We start from the raw sequence: 20,207 nt of genomic DNA on the forward strand, positions 1-20,207 counted from the left end.
TGTTTCTGGTCATCTATTACATGCCCGTGAAGCCAGCCCGGCAAAAACAACAAAGTTGGTGGCACAGAACTTTCGTAGTGGGGTATGGTATGGAACTATACCCTGTGATCTTCCAATCCTATAACCCACTATTAATCACAATGAAAAATGAAAAAAATCTTTAAGTACAATGAAGTCAGACTAGCTGAAGAAACATCCCTTTAAATTAAATTGTTTTTCTCTTTAGAGAGCCTGAACTTGAAATCCCTTATTCCCATTTATGGTTTCTTGAAGGTCCAACTTTCCATAAAACTACCAAGAGGTAGAAAAAATTGCTCCTTTGGATAGTGTGCTGCTTTGCCATATGCACAACCAAGATTTGAGTCCATACCACTATGCTGTAGGATTTTTTAAACTTTTTAATTTCCCTTTTTGTTGCCCTTGATTTTTATTGTTGTTGTAGTTATTATTGTTGTTGTTATTGATGTCATGATTGTTAGAAGAGAAAGGAGGGGAAGACAAAGGGGGAGAGAAAGATAAGAACCTACAGACCTGCTTCAACACACCTGTGAAGTGACGCCCCTGCATGTGGGGAGCCGGTGGCTCAAACCAGTATCCTTACACCAGTCCTTGCACTTTGCGCCACGTGCACTTAACCCGCTGTACTACCACCCAACTCCCACTGAAGGATGTTTTAATGGTATAGTTTCTTTCAGTTTCTCTGTGCTCCTGTCTCTAGTAAAATAACAACAATAAAACTATCAACTTTGTTTAATATTTGTGCCCAAACTGGAATTGGAAAAATTACTGAATTGTCACTAGGGAGCATTCTTTACTAAGTAAAGAATGTATTATGTCATGATCTATGCACCTTTCAAGATTTGGACATAGTTGTTATATTCATTAGTCTTTACTTGAAAATTCTGTTGTGAACACGCTATGTATAAAAACAGCTAGTAAATATACTAAAAAAACTTAATTCCACATTTCATATACCTAAGAGGGCAGCTCACATAATATGTATCATGAGCATTTTCATAACATAATGACTTAAGTGCAATAAAAATGTTTGTAAGAATGAATTAAGAACTAGGTGGGGGAGTCGGGCTGTAGTGCAGCGGGTTAAGCGCAGGTGGTGCAAAGCACAAGGACCGGCATAAGGATCCCGGTTTGAACCCCGGCTCCCCACCTGCAGGGGAGTCGCTTCACAGGCGGTGAAGCAGGTCTGCAGGTGTCTATCTTTCTCTCCTCCTCTCTGTCTTCACCTCCTCTCTCCATTTCTCTCTGTCCTATCCAACAACGACAACAACAATAATAACTACAACAATAAAACAAGGGCAATAAATAAATAAAATAAATATTAAAAAAAAAAAAAGAAGAACTAGGTGGAAATTTCCCAACTCACATCAATTACTAGAAGCCTAAAGGAAGCAAACATACTTTTATTTGTATTTTTAAATGAAATACATGCACAAAAGTTGACATTTGGTCAGGACTAGGGCACACTCCAAAAACTGAGAGGTAGTTTACAAGGTCATTTTTCTTTTATTTGGTCCCTTTCTCTATAAATGTGTCTCAATCAAAACTTTTATATACTAGTAAAATGTCTATTAAAAAGGGTTAGTCATATAGATTTAAAAAACAAAAAATAAATCCAATTCACACCTACCCCCCACTCAGATGCTTATAGCACTCACATTATGACATCCAGTGTACACTGCTATAAACAGAAGACAAATTTTTATCTAACAAATACCCACCCAAAGTCAGTGTCTCCAGGTGTAAATCCTTCATTTCAGGTAACAAAAGTGTCTTACAGATATGAAAGCTTTTCCCATTTACTTCTTAAGTCAAGACTTGTCCTTGGAATTTAGTTATCTATGAGGATTTAATCAGAGGGAGCATTTTCATATCCACCTGTTATGTAATTTTCAATGTATTCTGGTGATCTTTGGTTTAAAGCTTTTTACACAGGGAAATAAATTTTCTTAGGGCTTCCCATCAATATGAGTTTTATAATGATTAGTAAGAGATGATCTGTGGTTAAAAAGTTTCCCACATGTATTACATTCATAGGGTTTCTCTCCAGTATGAATTCTCTGGTGGGCAATCCGTGATGAACTTTGCCTAAATGTCTTCCCACAAGTGTTGCACTTAAAGGGCTTTTCTCCTGTATGAATCCTCCTATGCTGAATAAGAGCAGAACTTTGGCCAAAAGACATGCCACATTCCTCACAACGATATGGTTTCTCCCCAGTATGAATTCGCTGATGGTTACTTAGGGATGAGTTGCACCTGAATGTTTTATCACACTCACTACATTTATAGGGTCTTTCTCCAGTATGCATTCTCTGATGTTGAATGAGTGCTGAACTTTGTCTGAAAGCTTTTCCACACACTTTACATTTACAAGGTTTTTCTCCAGTATGGATTCTTTCATGGATGATAAGAGTAGAGTGAGAACTTAAGGCTTTGCCACATTCATTACAATTATAAAATTTCTCACCAGTATGAATTATACGATGTCTATTAAGCCGTGAGATAGAAGTGAAACCTTTTCCACATTCACTACATCTATAGGGCTTTTCCCCAGTGTGAATTCTTTCATGTTGAATAAGAGATGCACTCTGACTGAAGGCTCTCCCACATTCACTACATTTAAAAGGCTTCTCTCCAGTGTGGATTCTCTGGTGATAGCGAAGGGATGAACTTGACTTAAAGGAGTTGCCACATTCATTACATAAATAGGACTTCTTTCTGGAATGGAGTCTTTGACATCCAGGAAGGGATGACTTCCTACCTGGATTATACTTGTAGGGATTATCTCCAGCATGAATTTTCTGATGTATAAAAAGGCCTGACCTTCGGCTAAAGGATTTACCACATTCTTTACATCTGTAGGATTTTTCCACAGTGTGTGTTCTTAGATGCTTATATAGGGATGTACTAAGGGTGAAGGCTTTACCACATTCTTTACATACATATGGTTTCTCTCCAGTATGAGTTATCTGATGTTGAATAAGTGCTGAACTTTGGTTAAAAGCTTTTGAACACTCTTTGCATTTAAATAATTTCTCTCCACTGTGGTTTTTCTCATGTTTTCGAAGAGATGATGTGTTAATGAAAGTTTTCTCACAAAGACCACATTTATAGCGCTTTTCTACTGTGTTGATTTTTAGTTGGTGAAGTAAATCTGAATTCTGATTGAAGTTGTTTCCTTCTATCTCATATTTTGGTGGTGTTTTTTCTTTGGAAACTACCTGTTGCTTAACAAGGTTTGTCTTTGGGCTGTAGTTTTGATCAAATTCAGCATTTTTATGTCTCCTTTCTACAGTGAGGACTGTTTTGTGGGTGGCTGAAACCATATGAATACTTGCTTTTCTTTCCTGCCTTTTCTCAGATGTGTCTTCATATATGCAAAGCTTTTCTGATTTAAACTCACAAGGCACATTCCTTTTAGATCTTCTTATTCTTAGCTCCTGAAACGAAGAATCTTTCCTTTGAGTTGATTTTGTAGTTTTATCACTGCTTTTCCATCCTGCATGGGGAAAAAAAAAATTGGGTATTTCATGTAACATGGTATTTGGCAAGTTATAATGACTACATATAGAAGGTATTTAAGGTCCAGAGGGCCAAACTAAGTGCAAACCTTATCTTGCACAAGGGGCTGGGTTCAAGGCCTTACTCCCCAGCTGCAAAAAGCTTCACAAGCAGTGCTGCAGGCTTCTGTCTCTTCCTCTTTACTCCCCATTCCCCTCTCAATTTCTCTCTCCTACTAAATAAAAGTTAACAAAAATTAAAAATAAGGTCGTGATATCTGGTCAAAAAGTAGAGAAGAAATTTGACATGTTTAAGCAGAACAGAAACCTATGAAAGCTAAGCACTGTGATTAAAAAGAGAGAGAGAGAGAGAGAGACTCCCATAAAAGAGGGTGTAGCAGTGATCAGGAGATTGGCTAAAGGTGAATGGGACACAGAGATTAAAGAGGAGCATGACTAGGAAGACTGAACTGAGAAGTTTATGAAAAAGACTTTCAAGGTAAACATGCTGAAGTCACAGGTTCCATACCCAGTATCACCATAAGCCAGATGAGTAGTTCTGTTTTAAAAAGAGAACAGGAAGAGAGGGGTGAGGAGGAAGAAAAAGTAATAATACTGTTGCTGTTATTATTTTAGGGTCTGGGAAATAGTCTAGTAGTTAGACAACAGACTCTCAGGTCTAATGCTCCAAGGTCACTGAGTTAGTCCCTTGCACCACCATAAGCCAAAGCTAAATAGTGCTCTTAAAAGAGAGCATGAAATAGGAAAAGTAGCCTGGGATCAAAGTACAGAATGGATCTTTGTTCTCATGCCGAATCCTTTTGTATCCTACAGATCAACTTGTAAGTTTAACTCATTCTAAATTCTCTTTATTCTAGATGTTCATAATCTATGCCTCATACGATAGCATTTACAGTGTTGATTCTATATCTTAATATACCCTTATATATCTACAGTATTGTGTTTCTGGACCTCTTTATATCTAAAATATTTTACTTGCCTTTTCTAATGAACTATTCATAATAAGTAGATTAATAGGCCACATTAATCTATATACCTTTTTGATAATATCTGAATTAGAGACAAAAAATGCTTGCTATGTTAGCTTATGTCAATTACTTACATATTTCCAATTAGAACGATGTCAAATATCTCAACTATGTAATTATTCACTTCACATAAGAGATAATTCAAACACCTGTAGGTGTTGCCTTCCAGAACAGTATGTGAAGGAAGGGTTTCAGGCAGTTCAAAGAGGAAGGCATTATTGAATTCATCTACAAAAATGCCGTAAGTAGGGATGAAGCCAATAGTTGTAAAGTAGTATTTCAGGCTTTCTCATGCAAGAGAAACTATGCTGATATGGTAAAAATAAATAAGTAAGTCAAAGATCAACAATAAGACACACTGAGATGCAAAAAAAAAAAAAAAAGACTAGCCAAGTAATGAAGCTGGGTATGTAAGAATCAATAATAATATGCTTTATTTAAAGTTGAATAGCTAAAATCATCTAGGTATTTCAGCATTAAGAAGTCTAAAAGAGGAGCCAAGAGACAGCCCACCTAAATACAATTTACTATACATGAGAACCTGGGTTTGAGTCCCCAGGCACCACATAGAAACAAAGGGTTTCATGATTGGTGAAGCTGTGCTGTAGTTGTTTCTCCTCATAGTATTTCTCTTTTCTCACTTTCTAAGAAAGAGAGAGGGGGAGGGGGGGAGGGAGGAAGAAAGAAAAAGAAAGAAAGGAAGGAAGGAAGGAAGGAAGGAAGGAAGGAAGGAAGGAAGGAAGGAAAAGAACAAGGTCCAGGAGCTGAGGTGGGGTACACACATAACCATACACAAGGACCTGGTTCAAGTCTCCAGTTCACACTTACAGGGTGGAAGCTTCACAAGTAGTGAAGCAGTGCTACAGGTTCCTCCCCTCCCCATCTCTCTCACTCTTCCTTCTCCATTTCTCTGTCCTATCAAAGATAAGGAAAAAAAGAAAGGAATAAAAGGAAAATTGATCACTAGGAGGGCATGTAGGCACTGAGCCCTAACAAAAATGGTAGAATTGTGCAGATGTGGCACCCCAGGGAAGAAAGAAAAAATCAAGAAAGAAAATCATAAATGTTACAGAGGCCAAAGGTCATGAGCGTACTGCATGGAGGAGTGTGTAATTAACTTTGACAAATGATGTGAGAAAATTGATTTAAAGTAAAAAGTCATGATGCACTTTTGCATAAAAAAACAAATACATATGTATATACATTAATACCTAAAAAAGTTGAACTAGTAAGCTTCAGAAAAAAATAATCACATTTATGTATAAGCTACACTCATTAAATTTACAAACTAGTTTAATATTATTCTTATTTTAACGACTCCAGAAAAGCACAACCTCAGTGACAATACACCCTGGGTTGACAGTTTGCTTTTTTCCTTTTGTGGTTTTGAGTTATTTTGACCTAAATTTGAATGGATTTGAAGTGAACATAATTTTTTCCAAGTAAACTTAGCGGCAACTAGAAGTCCTACTTGGGAAGATAAACTTTTCTGCAACAGGCTGATTAAAGGCAGGCTCTAGTATAGAGATATAATCTGAGGTACTTCTAAAACATCTAGGTTGTTTACATTAACAGAGAAGTAAATTTCCTTGGGCAAGACGGAAATTGCTCTGACAGAAGGCCATTTTGGTTGAAATGGGAGACTAGCCAGATACACAGAATGGACACAAACACATGCTCAGGAGCTCCCATCTGATTTTCTTCTTCATAAAAATATAGAGGGTTCATCACATGTAACTAAATGAACACAATCATCAACCTTGATGTCCTTTCGTCCTTTATACATCTACTCTGTGTTTTCCTTGAGGGATGTCTTCCCAAAGAAAGGGAGTGAGGACTCACTCAGGTCCAGTGGCAGTTAGCCTCAGCACTCTCTGGAGCGCTGGACTTCAATCAAACCTTCTATCCAGTTTAATCCAACTAACTCACTTATTCAAGGCTCACAGATCTGAGGTTCTTGCATTAAGGGGAAGGAAACAAGTCCTTCTTTGCTCCCTGTACTTTTCATTCCAGACACTGCCAGATCAACTAGCAGAACTGACACCCATTTTAATCCTCCACCAGATCCTAGTTGCCTGTATAGTGTATACTTTGTGCAGGGTCTGCAGCAATTTCCCTAAAATTAATGTATTTCTCCCAAAATTAGAGTTAAAAATAGTGTTCTGATATATGGCATATTTATGGTGGTCTATTTATAGGAGACCTTTCAGAACTTCTTTCAGGGCAGGCTTGGTGATAGCTAATTCTTTCAACTGTTGCTTGTCTGAGGTTTTGATACCTCCATCTAGTCTGAATGACAGTCTAGCAGGATACATTAGTCTTGGTTGAAAGCCTTTCTCATTGAGCATTTGATATCTTGCCATTCCCTTCTGGCCTATATTGTTTGTGTAAAGTCTGCTGACAACCTTATGGGTTTTCCTCTGTGGGTGGCTCTGTTTTTCTCTTGCAGCCTTCAGGATCCTTTCTTATCCTTATTTCTTTCCATTCTAAATATGATGTGTCTTGGTGTCTTTAAGTCTGGGTTAATTCTGTTTGGGACCCTTTGTGCTTCTTGAACCTTTATGCCTTTGATGTTCTTTAGACTAGAGAAGTTCTCAGCTATTATGTCCTGCAGAATGCTTTCTTCCCCTCCCTCTCTTTCTTCTTCTGGTAAGCCAATAGTGTATATTATTTCTTTTGAAGTCATCCCATAGGTCTCTGTTGTTGTTTTCAGTATCTCTTAATCTCTTTTTGAGATCTCTTTTCTTCTTTTTTAGTTGTCTCTAATTCATCAGAGTTAAAAAGACAAGTGTGGTTCCCATGTGTTAAAAAAAAAAAACTCAAGCTTACAATGGAAAGAAGTTCCCACCCACAAGCAGAGGCTTGCTGAGAATTGACACATCCTGTCCCAGAGTTCCACTGCACCTGACAACTGATACCAACAAGTTCTCCACTTCCATGTCATCAGGCTATTGACTATACGTTGATATTTGGGGAGATTGAGTCTGAATTGGTTTTTGAAAGCTGTGCCTGGCTCTTACTAGACCAAAAACTGTGATAGATAGAGCCCCCAACTCCAGAGTCTGGCCTCTGTTCCTCTCTCCTTCCTCCCACCTGCACATTCTCTCTTCCTCCCTCTAGACTCTCATACCTGGTCTGCCCTGAATCACAGATTCTGCATCTCAAAAGAAATGCCACAGCTGTGCCCTTCTTCCTGGTCTACACTCCCAGTTTTTCCTACAGGTCTTTGACAGAACTGGTCATCCCATACCCCATCATGTTTATGAATACCTGACTCCTTGGCATTTCTGGTATATTTCTGGTACATATTCCTACCTAAAGCTGCACTACCATTGTCAGCAAGGTGTTTGCTTGTGTGTGCTATGGGAGAACAGCACTCAAGGGCTTGAGCCTGGATTCTCTGAAGCCTGAGCTGCCCTTTTTCAACAGCCCGCAGGCTTCAACTTCTACCATAGCTGACTCTCCTATTCCCTCTGGTTCAGCCATATATTTAACATTCTTAACCTTCCCCCTCAATGTGGAAGTTTCTTGAGACTACATCCACTGCTCTGTTGCCTGTCAGTTCAAGGCTTAAACTGCTACCCTTATACATGACTCCCAGATCTTCCTTTCAAGTTCCAACCCTGAAGAACATACACAAGTGTCCACCAGATATCTCCACTCAGGTATTGTCACATCCCATATATATGTAATAACTTCTGAGATGATACCACCTCTAATTTCTCCTTACTTTAAATCTACCCCCAACCTAAAAGAAAAAAAAAGAGCTAACTTCCACATTGTTCCTAAAATGACCATTAAATTCCATAAGGGCTTCATGAATATATCCTGTATGAAGAGTTAAAGCATTACATGTAAATAAAGTCCCTTTCATCATACTCATTCTTGATTTCATTCTAATTATAATTATGTGGCCCCTGAGCCTAATTACACACATATTAACATGTGAACACCTACATAATTCTCTTTAGTCATTCATGGTAACATCATAATCTCTGTGATTTGCTATAGTTTTTAATGCGCTCTATAGCTCTGTCCACAATGGGCTTTCTGTCTAATAGTGGCACTGTGAGAGTAAGGACATGCCACAGCTTCTTTAGTCTTGCCTTCACTGAAGAATTTTTTTTTCTCTATTTTTATATAGGAGTATGTAGTTCCATACTACACCACCAAAGTTCTGTGGTCCCATTACTCCAATGATAACCACCATAATTCTCAGTTTGAGAAACAATGTGGCCACTTTTCCTTTAAATTCTGACTCAGACTATTTTTTTTAATATCAAGGACCAATTAATTCTATTTAATATCTGTTAAAATTTGTCATCCCCCCCCCCTCACCCCACAAGGGAGAGACAGGCTGGGAGTGTGGATTGACCTGCCCATATTAAGCAGAAAAGCCAGATCTTCTACCTTCACACCCCATAATAACCCTGGGTCCATACTCCGAGAGGGATAAAGAATAGGAAAGCTATCAAGGAAGGGAATGGAATACAGAATTCTGGTGGTGGCAACTGTGTGGAACTGTACCCCTCTTATCTATGGTCTTGTCAATATTTCCATTTTATAAATAAAAATTATATAATTTTCTTTAAAAAGTCATCTAGTGGAGGAGAGATCTCTTAAGAGTTTCAGGAAAACTGAAAAACAAAATTAACTCAAACTGGCAAAAACTGCTAACAATAGCCCCTTTGTAAAATAATTGGCCTAGACTTAGAAGATGAACCAGGCCAGATAGTATCACTACTCAGGGAAGGACAGAAAAACAAAGTAGACAGTGAACATTTTTTTCTCTCTCTCTTGGTGTGTGTTTCTCTCTACCTTCTCCACCTGATATGACCTTTTTTAGAATGGAAAGGGTAAAACAAGACTCTTGCAGGGCCCTGGAATGTCATTTAAAATGCATTTATAGGGTCAGATGGGCTTTATGGCATAGACTTGCTTGGAGAGAATCCTTTAATTTTTCTTTTTTTTATTATGGGTTATATATTGCCTTTTTTTTTTTTTTTTTTTTTGCCTGCCTCTTAATTTTTGATTAGATGCCAGACATTGGGAACTTTAACTTGTTGGGTGCTGGATATTTTAGTACTCCTACAAATATTCTTGAAATTTGAAAAAAAAAAAATTAGTTATCCATCTGAAGTTCACATCTCTAACACAGGTACCAAAACATATTATAATATGGTCCACCCAGCTTTCTAAGCTCACTTCCTTCTTTATCTCCTTTTTCATATACATTAATGAAAAAAAAAATGAGAGGGGGTTGGGCACAGCGGGTTAAGCACACATGGTGCAATGTGCAAGGACCAGTGTAAGGATCCCGGTTCAAGCCCCCGGCTCCCCATGAAGCAGGTCTGCAGGTGTCTGTCTTTCTCTCCTCTCTCGATTTCTCTCTGTCCTATGCAACAGCAACAACATTGATAATAGTAATAACCACAACAATGGTAAAAAAAAAAAAAAAGCAACAAAGGGGGGGGGAGCCTCCAGGAGCAGTGGATTCATGGTGCAGACACAAAGCCCCAACACTAACCCTGGAGGCAAAAAAAAAAAAAAAGAATGAGAACCACTTGCTTAAATCCACTGTTTGCTAAATGAACATACACATATATATCTCATCTCTAGAAAAATAGGCAAGAACAACACATGCTGAAAGATCCATGAGTTAAGTGATTACCAGAGACTTAGAGAAGGTTGTGTCTGGGGCCTCAGTGTTCCCTCTCCTCCAGGTCTTGAAGACTGAGGACCCTGGAAAACCTTTTCCAAACATCTCTGAGACACACCCTCTAAACACATTAGCCAGATTGTTGGCTACAGCGATTCCCAGATGCCTTGCCATACCCACTCACCTAAGCAGGAGCTTCCAGGACCTCCTTTCTCTACCTTCCAGGGATCTTCTCCCTGCTGCAGCAGGGAGATCACTTTTGGTTTGGAAAAGAGGAGTCCTGCTCAAAGACAAAAATAAGAAAAAAGTAAAAGAAAAACAACACCTTAGTTTTGCATTGGCACAAGAGTAAATAAGAGTGGAAACCTAGCATAAAGTGTTTCTGAAAGTGCCCAAGTTACAGCCCCACAATTCTAGGGGCTGGGTTCAGGAAATGAAAGGGACTTACAGGACATAGTAAGTCACTGCACTCAGGGAAATCCAGCAAATAGACAGTTTTGATTAATAGGGAAGCATCAGCTTTCCAGGGAAAATCTGTATCAAATCCATAGACTGCCTTAATAATTTTTTAAATTTTTATTACCTTTATTTATTTATTGGATACACACAGCCAGAAACTGAGAGGGGAGGGGGAGCTAGAAAGGGAAAGAAACAGAGAGACACAGAGACACCTGCAATACTGCTTCACCACTGCAAAGCTTTCCCCGTAGGTGGCAACCAGGGCCTTGAACCTAGGTCCTTGCTCACTGCAACATGTGCACTCAATCCAGTCGTGTGGTGTGCCACCACCTGGCCCCTTGCCTTAAGATTTGTAAACAATATCTACAGAAATAACTAAAGAATCAAGCAATACAATAGAAAATATCCTTTACAATAGAAAATATCACTTAACTCCCCTTTAAAGTGGCAGTGGTGAGCAAGATACAGGTCATATGACAAACTTGTCATGTCTGTTGACACATGGCCCCTGAGCAAAGGACTGCTGGTAATAAAGGAAGCAGAATCTGCTACAGACATCCTATATGCCCCAAAAAGTCCAGAAACTTACTACCTGTCTTTACAGAAATAGTTTTCTGACCCAGGAACAAACAAGTAAGAAAGGCAAGCAGTGGACCCACAGGCTAAACAAAGCCCACTGTTGAGTGAGGTGTAAACAAACCAAATAGTGACAGTTGGAAAGTAGTGCCTGGAACAAAGCCTCTGCCATGCAATTACATGGGCAGCAGGGGAAGATCATTAATCCCACCTTCTCCATTTCTAGAGCTCCTAGAAATAAACAAGGACATACCAAACCTGGTGAGAATTTACTAGATGACTATGGCTTTAATCTGGGGAAGTGGGTGCTGAGTTATTCCAAATTCTGAATTAGGAGAGCTGGGAAAGGCAAGAGGTGGATAAATGAAGTGGGTGTGTGTGGGGGGGGGGGTCCTCTGCTAACTGAAAAGCAAACAAGTCATATCAGGCAAATGTTGCTAAAACAATGAGAAAATCTAATATGAAACTGTATAGACTATCCCTCCCTTTGGGCAATTCCATGAATTTAAAGGGGGGGGAGATTTTCACGTTAGTATCTCACATGTGGTGACACTCAAATTTGTAAACATCTTAAGGCAAAACACAGCTAGTTTTTGGATGACCCACAGCTTTTATTCAGAAAAGCAGGTGCTGAATGTACTTAATTTTGCTCAATTCTGTATCCACAGGGAAAGGGTTCTTACCGAGTGAGACCAGGTTACTATAGTTCTCCAGCATCACATCCTGGTACAAGTCTCTCTGAGAAGGACCCAGCTTCCTCCACTCCTCCCGTGAAAAGAGCACAGCCACATCCTCAAAGGTCACGGACACCTGCAAAGACAAGTCATTCCAGCTCACCCAGAACTTCCTATCACACACAGTGAGGGATAATAGAGGTAAACGGACTACTAAGAAGTATTGCTAATGTTAGTCTAGGCTTTGAAACGTGTGAGTCACCTGTTTAATGAAAAATTGGCCGGTGACAAATATATACACTGAAGTCAGGTAAGTTAGGCCCTGGGGAAAGGACATGTGGAGGGATAGAAAACAATTTGTGGGAGCATAAATTAGTGTAATAGCCTTTATGGTGATTTGATAATACACATTAACAGTTTTAAATTGTATATACTCTTTAGCTCACTCATTACTAGTCCTGAAAGCTGGACACAGGGGTGAAAGTTCCATCTGGTTCTCCTAGCAACTAGTCCCTCTCTCAGAGGTGTTCCAAAAGTCACCTCAGTGATACAAAGGCTGGTGTGGTTGAAAGGACTTGTTACAAATAACAAGTCTATTTAGCCTTATACCTCCAGGTATTCAAGAATAAAAACTAATACTGTTACTCAGGGAAATAAAGAACTTTGGTAGCTGTGTTCTAGGTACAGGGACAAAAACTAAACTGCATTTTTACATTATAAGCCACATATTGTAACTGGCACTGTAGAGGTGTGATTCCAATCGGTGTACAAGGCTCCATTTTATGTGTATCTAAATATTTTATTTGTTTGACAGAGACAGAAAGAAACCAAAATGAGGGGGGGGGGGCAGAAAGGGAAGGGACAGGGAAGGAGCTACAACATTGCTTCACCATTCATGAAGCTTCCCACCTGTAGGGCTTGAACCTGTATCTCTGGGCATGGTAAATTGTTGTGCCCCACAAGAGTCTACTCAATTACTCTACAAAACTATGTTTTTTGTTTTCATTTTTTTAATTTGTGATTAATAGTAAGTTACAAGATTGTAAGAGTACTAGGTAAACTCTCATACCGTACCCACCACCAAAGGTATACCCCTATCCTCCTAACTACCAAAAATAACCACCATCATTCTCACAGGCAAAACCATATTTCAATGCTTGTCTCAGGCAGTTGAAAACAAACAATAGGGTCGGGTGGTAGCACAGTGGGTTAAGTGCACATGGCGTGATCCCAGTTTGAGCCCCCAGCTCCCCACCTGCAGGGAGGTCAATTCATGGGTGGTGAAGTAGGTGTGCAGGTATCTATCTCTCTCTCTCCCTGTCTTCCCCTTCTCTCTCAATTTCTCTCTGTCCTGTCCAACAATGACAACAGCAATAACAATAATGATAACAACAAGGGCAACAAAAATGAAAAAAAAAATGGCCTCAAGGAGCAGTGGATTCATAGTGCAGGAACCAAGCACCAGAAATAACCCTGGAGGCAAAAAATAAATAAATAAAAAGTGACCTAGTTCACAGCATGAAGATGGTTGCAAAATAATGTGAATGTACTTAATGCTACTAAATAATGCACTCAGAAAGGGCTAGTGTGGTAAATGTTCCATATATTTTATCACAGTAAAAAGTTAAAAGGTAAAAGTACACATACAGATATACATGAGTGTGTACACACACGTGTACATAAATAACTTAAGATGCACAAAACCCGATTCTGAGTGGCATGCATGCACTAAAGAGTGACGGTGATCATCTACAGATGTTGGGGTAAAGATGACTTTTACTTTTTATTCTTTTTTTTAAAATTTTTTATTTATAAAAAGGAAACATAGACAAAACCATAGGATAAGAGGGGTACAGCTTCTCACAATGCCCACCACTAGACCTCCGTATACCATCCCCTCCCCTAATAGCTCTACCTACTCTTTAACCTTCTGGGAGTATGGTCCCAAGATCCTTGTGGGATGCAGAAGGTTGAAGGTCTGGCTTTACTTTTTATTCTTCCTATGTGCAGTCTATATTCTGAAATGTTTAGTAATTTACTGGCAAATTGGGAGGGGGGATTTAAGAAATCATCTTTGCCCTCAAAGGAATGTATAATCCAAGTGGCAGGCAAGAAAAACATACAAAGTAACCTGAACAATTAAGGAAAGTGTGCAGCTGCACCAGGTCAGGTGTCGCCTCCTACACCAACTCTCAGTCAGAGAGGAGCACAAGGCCTTGGTCACATACTTCAGTGGTGCCAGAAGCAGGACTAAAAGCTTTCAAAATTTAACCCAGCACCTTGCTCTTAAACATTCTGTCACGAGACCCTACAGTACTGACAGCAGTGGGATTAGGGCAAGTGCCACCTGCAAATTCACTCACATAGTGATGGAGAAGAACCCACTCAGCTGGGCTGGGAGAGAATGGGACAGCCTTAGAGAGCAGCAGCCCAAGCACATGATGATATGTGGATGCTAGCCACATCCCATGGGTCCCAAAGAGCAGCACACTGCACAAGAGCTCTGTTAACACGGGGCTGGGTTGTCCTGGGATCAGAAAGGACAGGTGACAACAGGCATGAACCTGAGAGGTTAGAATTCCTGGGTGGGTTTGGCTTCAGGTCACTCCACTGCCTGCGCCTGATTCTTCCTTTGTTAAAGGAGCATAATAACACTGCCCTACTACAATAGTGAGAACAAACACCAGCTCCTCAGGACATTCCCAGCATCACCAACTACTGGAAAAAGAAAGAACCTTGAGGACAGACATGGGCATGTGTCCCAAGTCACCCACCTGCCAGTCAGGGTAGACATGAGGTAGAGCAGCTTGCAGAATCACTACCATCATAATGTTCAACCTACATAACCACCACATGGTGAACATCTGCTCCATACCCAACTCTGACCTAACTGCCTCACAGGATCCTCTCACCTGCCCCATAAGGGAGACACTGATCATTGGGAGTCCCATTTGGCAGACGATGAAATAGGCACAGAAAGGTGGAGCTACAAACACCACCAGAGGAAATGGGTTCAAACCAGCCTTCTGGCTTGATAGCCCCTCTTCTAACCACTGTGGATAGAGGCCCTCCACAGCTAGTATCCCATGAAACCTCTCTGTCCCTGGCTCCAACTAAGTCCCCTGCAACATGGCCACCACTTGTTAAGGCACTGGCTCACTGGATGGGTTCCACCTCCCACTCCACAAATAAAGGTGAAAATGGAAGATAAAGTCAGTTTTCAAGAAAGGTACAGACTACATCATCCACAGAACTAGGTGACCACTGGTAGAAGCTGAAGGGTGGGGGGGAGGACTACAAAGATTCTTGGGGTAAAAAAAAAAAAAAGAAAAAAAACATTCAAAGGGAACTCTCCAAGTGCGTGTCTGTGCAGTTCTCAACTGCAACAAGACAGGGACTCTTTCTGTTAAACTAGTGATCACAGCAAACAAGGAGGCAGAGCAGTGAATAAAGCACCGGGCTCTCAGGGGCAGGGCAGTGGCACATCCAGTTAAGCAGACATACTACCAAGCACAGGGGGCCGGGTTCAAGCCCCCATTCCCTACTTGCAAGGGGAATGCTTCATGAGCTATGAAGCAGATCTGCAGGTGTCTCTCCCCCTTCTCTCTCAATTTCTTTGTCCTAATTAAAAAAAAAAAAAATAGAAAGAAAATAAAGGAAAAATGGCCACCAGGAGCAATGGATTCACAATAACCTTAGTGACATATATATATATACATATGCGGTGCACACCTGCAGTCAGGGGCGAGAACGGGGTCCGGGACCCCCATGGGGGTGTACACCTGCAGTCAGAGGCGAGATCGGGCTCCGGGACCCCCCATGAGAGGCACATCTTTAGTCAGGGACGAGAACGGGGTCCCGGACCCCCATGGGGGTGCACACCTGCAGTCAGGGGCGAGAACAGGGTCCCCAAGCCCCAGGTGCAGCGAGCTCACCTGCGCCCTGGCTCTGCTCCGCCCCGCAGCCATGACTCTGGGGCTGCTCCCGAGGAAGGTTCTGGAGCCTCCCGGCGCAGGTCTGAGGGGAGAGAGCGGGAGGGGCCTGAGCACCCCTGGGTCCAGGCCGCGCCGGCCAGGGCTCGCAGTGGACACAGGCCCCAGGGAGGCGGGGCCAGCCCAGCCACCAGCCCAAGCCAGCACGGGGGCTCGCACCCCACTTCCAGCCCAGACCCCAGTCCTGCCCCGCCCCCGGGGCAGAGATCAAGGGTTAAGAGTCAGTGCCCGGGATTCCGGGGACGCCGCCTGCGCCGGCTCTGGGGGCGAAGTGGGACGGTCGAGCCCCAGGTTCTGGCCCCGGCTAAGCGGCCACGCGTCCCCGAAGGCCGCGGAGCGACCGGGCAGGGAACACCTGTTCCCCCGACCCTGACGGCGGGGACTAACGGACAGAAGGGGCCCGCCCGCCTCCAGGCCTGCGCCTCTCACTTCGCCCAGGCCTCGCTCTTCTGGGGTGCTGCGCGCCCCGTCGGGCCCTCAACTACCCCGCCGACGGCGGCCCGGGCTCGGGGAGGTTCCCGCGACGCCGGCGGAACTCGGATCCAAACCGCTCGCTCGGTCGCAGACGCCCCACGCAGGTCCCTGGGCTGCGGGGCCGGGCAGCCGCAAGGGCCTCTGGGAAATTGTCCGCGCTGCCTGGGGGTTCTGGGAAATGTAGTCTCACGTGGTTCGGCGGGTGGGGCCGGAGGAGGCTGGGATGAGCGGCAAGATGGGAGCATTCTGTTTAGGTGGTAGGGGGTGGTCCCCGGGGGTCCTCGAAGGAGCCTGGTGCTCTGGGTCTTCTGCATCAGTCCGAAGGCTGGCGTCTGCAAGTGGGGGTTCGGGGAGAGCATAACCAGTCGGGCCGCGGGATCGAAGCCCACCCACCCCCAGGAGCTGGAGGGAGGTGGAGGAAAAGGTGGGAGGACCTGCTTGAAGCCCAAGGGCAGGGGGGAGTCTGCTGACCTCTGACCCTTCGTCTGACCGGTTTCGACTTGGACCAAGAACCCCCCCCCCCCCCCCCCCCGCACTGGAACCAACTTTGTTTTTTCCCCACTAAAGAATGCACCTTTTTTGTTTAACGTACCCAAAAGTATCCTTACTTGTATTGAGAAAATAGCATCTAGTTTAAGATTTTTAGTAAAAAATTTTAAACAAATCATACTTGTTTGGATACACCACTGATGTTAGGTGAGTTCCAGTGTTTTGCCCCACTCATAGCCTGTTTCTGATTTTTTTGGGGGGAGGGGAGGGGGAAATTAATGGTTTACAGTTAACAATAAAATACAGCAACAAAAAATAAAATACAGTTGTTTGTACATGTGTAACATTTCTTGGTTTTCCACATTACAGTTCAACCCCCTCTTGGTCCTCTGCCATCATGTTCCAGGTCCTGAACAACCCCCTCCCCTCCAGAGTCATTTTCTGTGCAGTATACCAAACCCAGTCCACGTTCTGCTTTGTGTTTGTCTTTCAGTGGAAACTGCTGGAAATGAATTGGTGGGTAGGGGCTCAGAGGACCCTCGGGCCTGTGATCACTTGGCTTCATGCCCGCCTGGAATATTTACCACCCGTGTTCCTATAAGCAGATATGTGTCTCTCACCTATGCTCACTCTGGATTTTATTAGTATTTTTAATCCATTTAACGAATACTTCTGCTTCTTTAATGGGACAAATTGTCATTTTGATCTGTAATTTTGATTACTTGTGAAATAAAATACTTCTTCTAGCATTTGCCCTTCTCCCGTAGCCAGTCAACAGCGTCAGGTTGAGCCTGATGTCAAGTTTCGAGACCTCCTTTGAATCTGGAGAGGTGGCAGTCGTTGACTATGTGGGTCATAGTCTGTCTGGAGCCGCAGGGGCAGTTCGGGTCGTCTCTGGCTCCCCAGCAATGGAACATAGCGGCGCACCGGCCATGGCCTGTTCGATAGCGGTTGAGGAGGGCCCAATATTTATTAAATGATAGGATATTTCCTGTTAATTGCCGACATAGGTACCATATTTACACCATTTCTTACTGAAATACTCAATATCTTTGTTATATATGTTTTTTTAAGGAAAAAGGCTGAATTTCTTCTTTATTCTAATTATGAAAACATACTCAAATGTTCATTGTAAAAATTCTACAGCAGTGTATGGAATAAAGAAGTCAGTTAGTTTCTGAAGAAACACTGGTAAGTAATCTATACACAAATGCTATTATGTGCATATACACACAATTTTTGTTGTACAAGTCAATCACAGTCCTCATTCAAAAAAAAAGTGATCTGTGTCTAAAACCAATTAGGAAATATAATCCTGTTTATTATTATAAGGAAATATTCATGTCTATCCCATAAATTAAGACATGGCACTCTCATTGCATTCTTCTTTATCCAAAGCTGCTGCTACAACTTTTGAGATATTTTGCTATTATTATTATCTTTATTTATTTATTGGCTAGAGAGAACCAGAAATCAAGAGGAAAGGAGAGATAAAGAGGAAGAGACAGAGAGACACCTGGAACCCTGCTTCACCACTTGCAAAGCTTTCCCCCTGCAGGTAGGGATTGAGGCTCAAAGCCAGGTCCTTGAATATTGGAACATGTGGACTCCACCTGGTCTGGCACCCCCCGGCCCCTGAGTTATTTTTTTTTCCCCATTATACTTTGACCCTGCAGTCATACATCTTTATAGTTTTCTCGTTTTAAGTTTCTATCACAGAATTTATGCAGGTAAATATTTTTGCTCTCTGTTTTTTTAAAATATTCTCTCAGATTCAGCCTCCTTACTGCTTTACTTGTTGTATTGTAGATAAGACATTTGTTCCAAATTTGTAGCTGTTAAAAATCGAGGTAGAATGATTGTAGTATCATATCAATGCCAAATTTTAGGTGGTACTATGAAGTCCTTTCAACTTTGTGTTTGAAAGTTTTCATAGTAAAGTGTTGGCGGAAAAAAAAACCTCTGGGGGGCAATTGAACTAAAAAAGAGTAACACCCAAGTCACCTTTCTTACAACTAAAAAAAACCCCTGTATGTAACACAACAAGCATGGATAGAAAGACTCTAAAGTATGGTGGGAAAAGCAAACGGAGAACTCAGAAGAGGAGGAAAGAGGTAGTAGTTAATTTCTTTACCGCCTCTTATATCTCTCAGCTAAAATTTTGGAAAAACTTGCAAACCAGAACTGTGGATGACAAAAAAAAAAAAAAGGCTCTAAGGAAAGGAAAAAGTATAATTAACATGGAAAAAAACATTTTTAGTCATATCCATCTTGATCTAGCTCTAACCAAACACTAATGAAAAACCATTTCCCCACACCAGAGCCAGAGAAACCAGAAGTGACACAATCTTCTAAAGCAAAAAGAAAAGGAACTGGCCTTTATGAATTCTGTCTGGAAAAAAAATCATTTGGGAATAAATAGAAATAAAAATAATACCTATCCTAAAGCAGTAAGGAACTACTCTTTAAAAAAAGCATTTTTTTTAAGTCTTGAAAATGAAGAGGAAGGAAAAAAATATAAATGAAAGAGGCATGCCCACCTATGAACGTCCTACATCATAAAAAGCAAAAGTAACTTTCATCTAAAAGTCTGAAAAGTTTAGAAGCAAACATGATAACACCGACGTAGTTGCCAACTTAGATGAGAAAATACTTAAGAAACTGATATTTAAGAAGTAGGGAAGCAGGGAGTCGAGCAGTAGTGCAGTGAGTTAAGCGCACTTGGTGTGCAAAGCGCGAGGACCGGCATAAGGATCCCGGTTCGAGCGCCCGGCTCCCCACCTAAATGGGAGTCATTTCACAGGCAATGAAACAGGTCTACAGGTGTCTATCTTTCTCTCCCCCTCTCTGTCTTCCCCTCCTCTCTCCATTTTTCTCCTATCCAACAACAATGACATAAATAACAACAACAATAATGACTACAACAATAAACCAACAAGGGCAACAAAAGGAAATGAATAAAATATATATTTTTTAAAAAGTATAATTTAAAAAAGTGGGGAAGCAATGGGACCTAAATGGATATAGCAATTCTGTACTTTGCTGACTGATAAGTTACATATGTTATGCAATCATTAAAAATCTGTACAAAATGGTGTACTCAAGACCGCTATTAGTATAGTAAAATGAAATAATAAACAAAAAAATTCATGTAACCCATAGGAAGGCAAAATAAGAAACAAGAATAAGAAGCTGGAAATGAATGGGAAACAAACTAAGCAAAAAGTCTTTTCTCTGTCATTTAATACATGTCAAATGGCTCATAATAATCAAGATGTTATCTCAAGTGCTCTTTAATAAATTTGGAGATAATAATA

At 41.4% G+C, this 20,207-nt stretch overlaps 1 protein-coding gene across 3 annotated transcripts; it reads right to left on the minus strand.

The window, feature by feature from the left end:
* Window positions 1–1,401: 1,401 nt before the first annotated feature.
* Window positions 1,402–16,538, minus strand: ZNF354A (zinc finger protein 354A). 3 transcript variants are annotated; one of them, XM_007527150.3, is made up of 5 exons: window positions 16,357–16,538; window positions 15,871–15,952; window positions 11,945–12,071; window positions 10,411–10,506; window positions 1,402–3,517 (listed from the first exon to the last, which is right to left on the minus strand). In XM_007527150.3, the coding sequence occupies exons 2-5, from the start codon at window positions 15,901–15,903 to the stop codon at window positions 1,968–1,970; spliced, it is 1,806 nt and encodes a 601-aa protein (XP_007527212.1). In that variant the 5' UTR covers window positions 15,904–15,952; window positions 16,357–16,538; the 3' UTR covers window positions 1,402–1,967. The 3 variants fall into 3 exon arrangements, with proteins under 3 accessions (XP_007527212.1, XP_060053258.1, XP_060053259.1); XM_060197275.1 differs by having other exon boundaries at window positions 16,413–16,526; XM_060197276.1 differs by lacking the exon at window positions 15,871–15,952.
* Window positions 16,539–20,207: the final 3,669 nt, after the last annotated feature.

Source organism: Erinaceus europaeus, chromosome 9, assembly GCF_950295315.1.
Source record: "Erinaceus europaeus chromosome 9, mEriEur2.1, whole genome shotgun sequence".
Classification (NCBI taxonomy): domain Eukaryota; kingdom Metazoa; phylum Chordata; class Mammalia; order Eulipotyphla; family Erinaceidae; genus Erinaceus; species Erinaceus europaeus.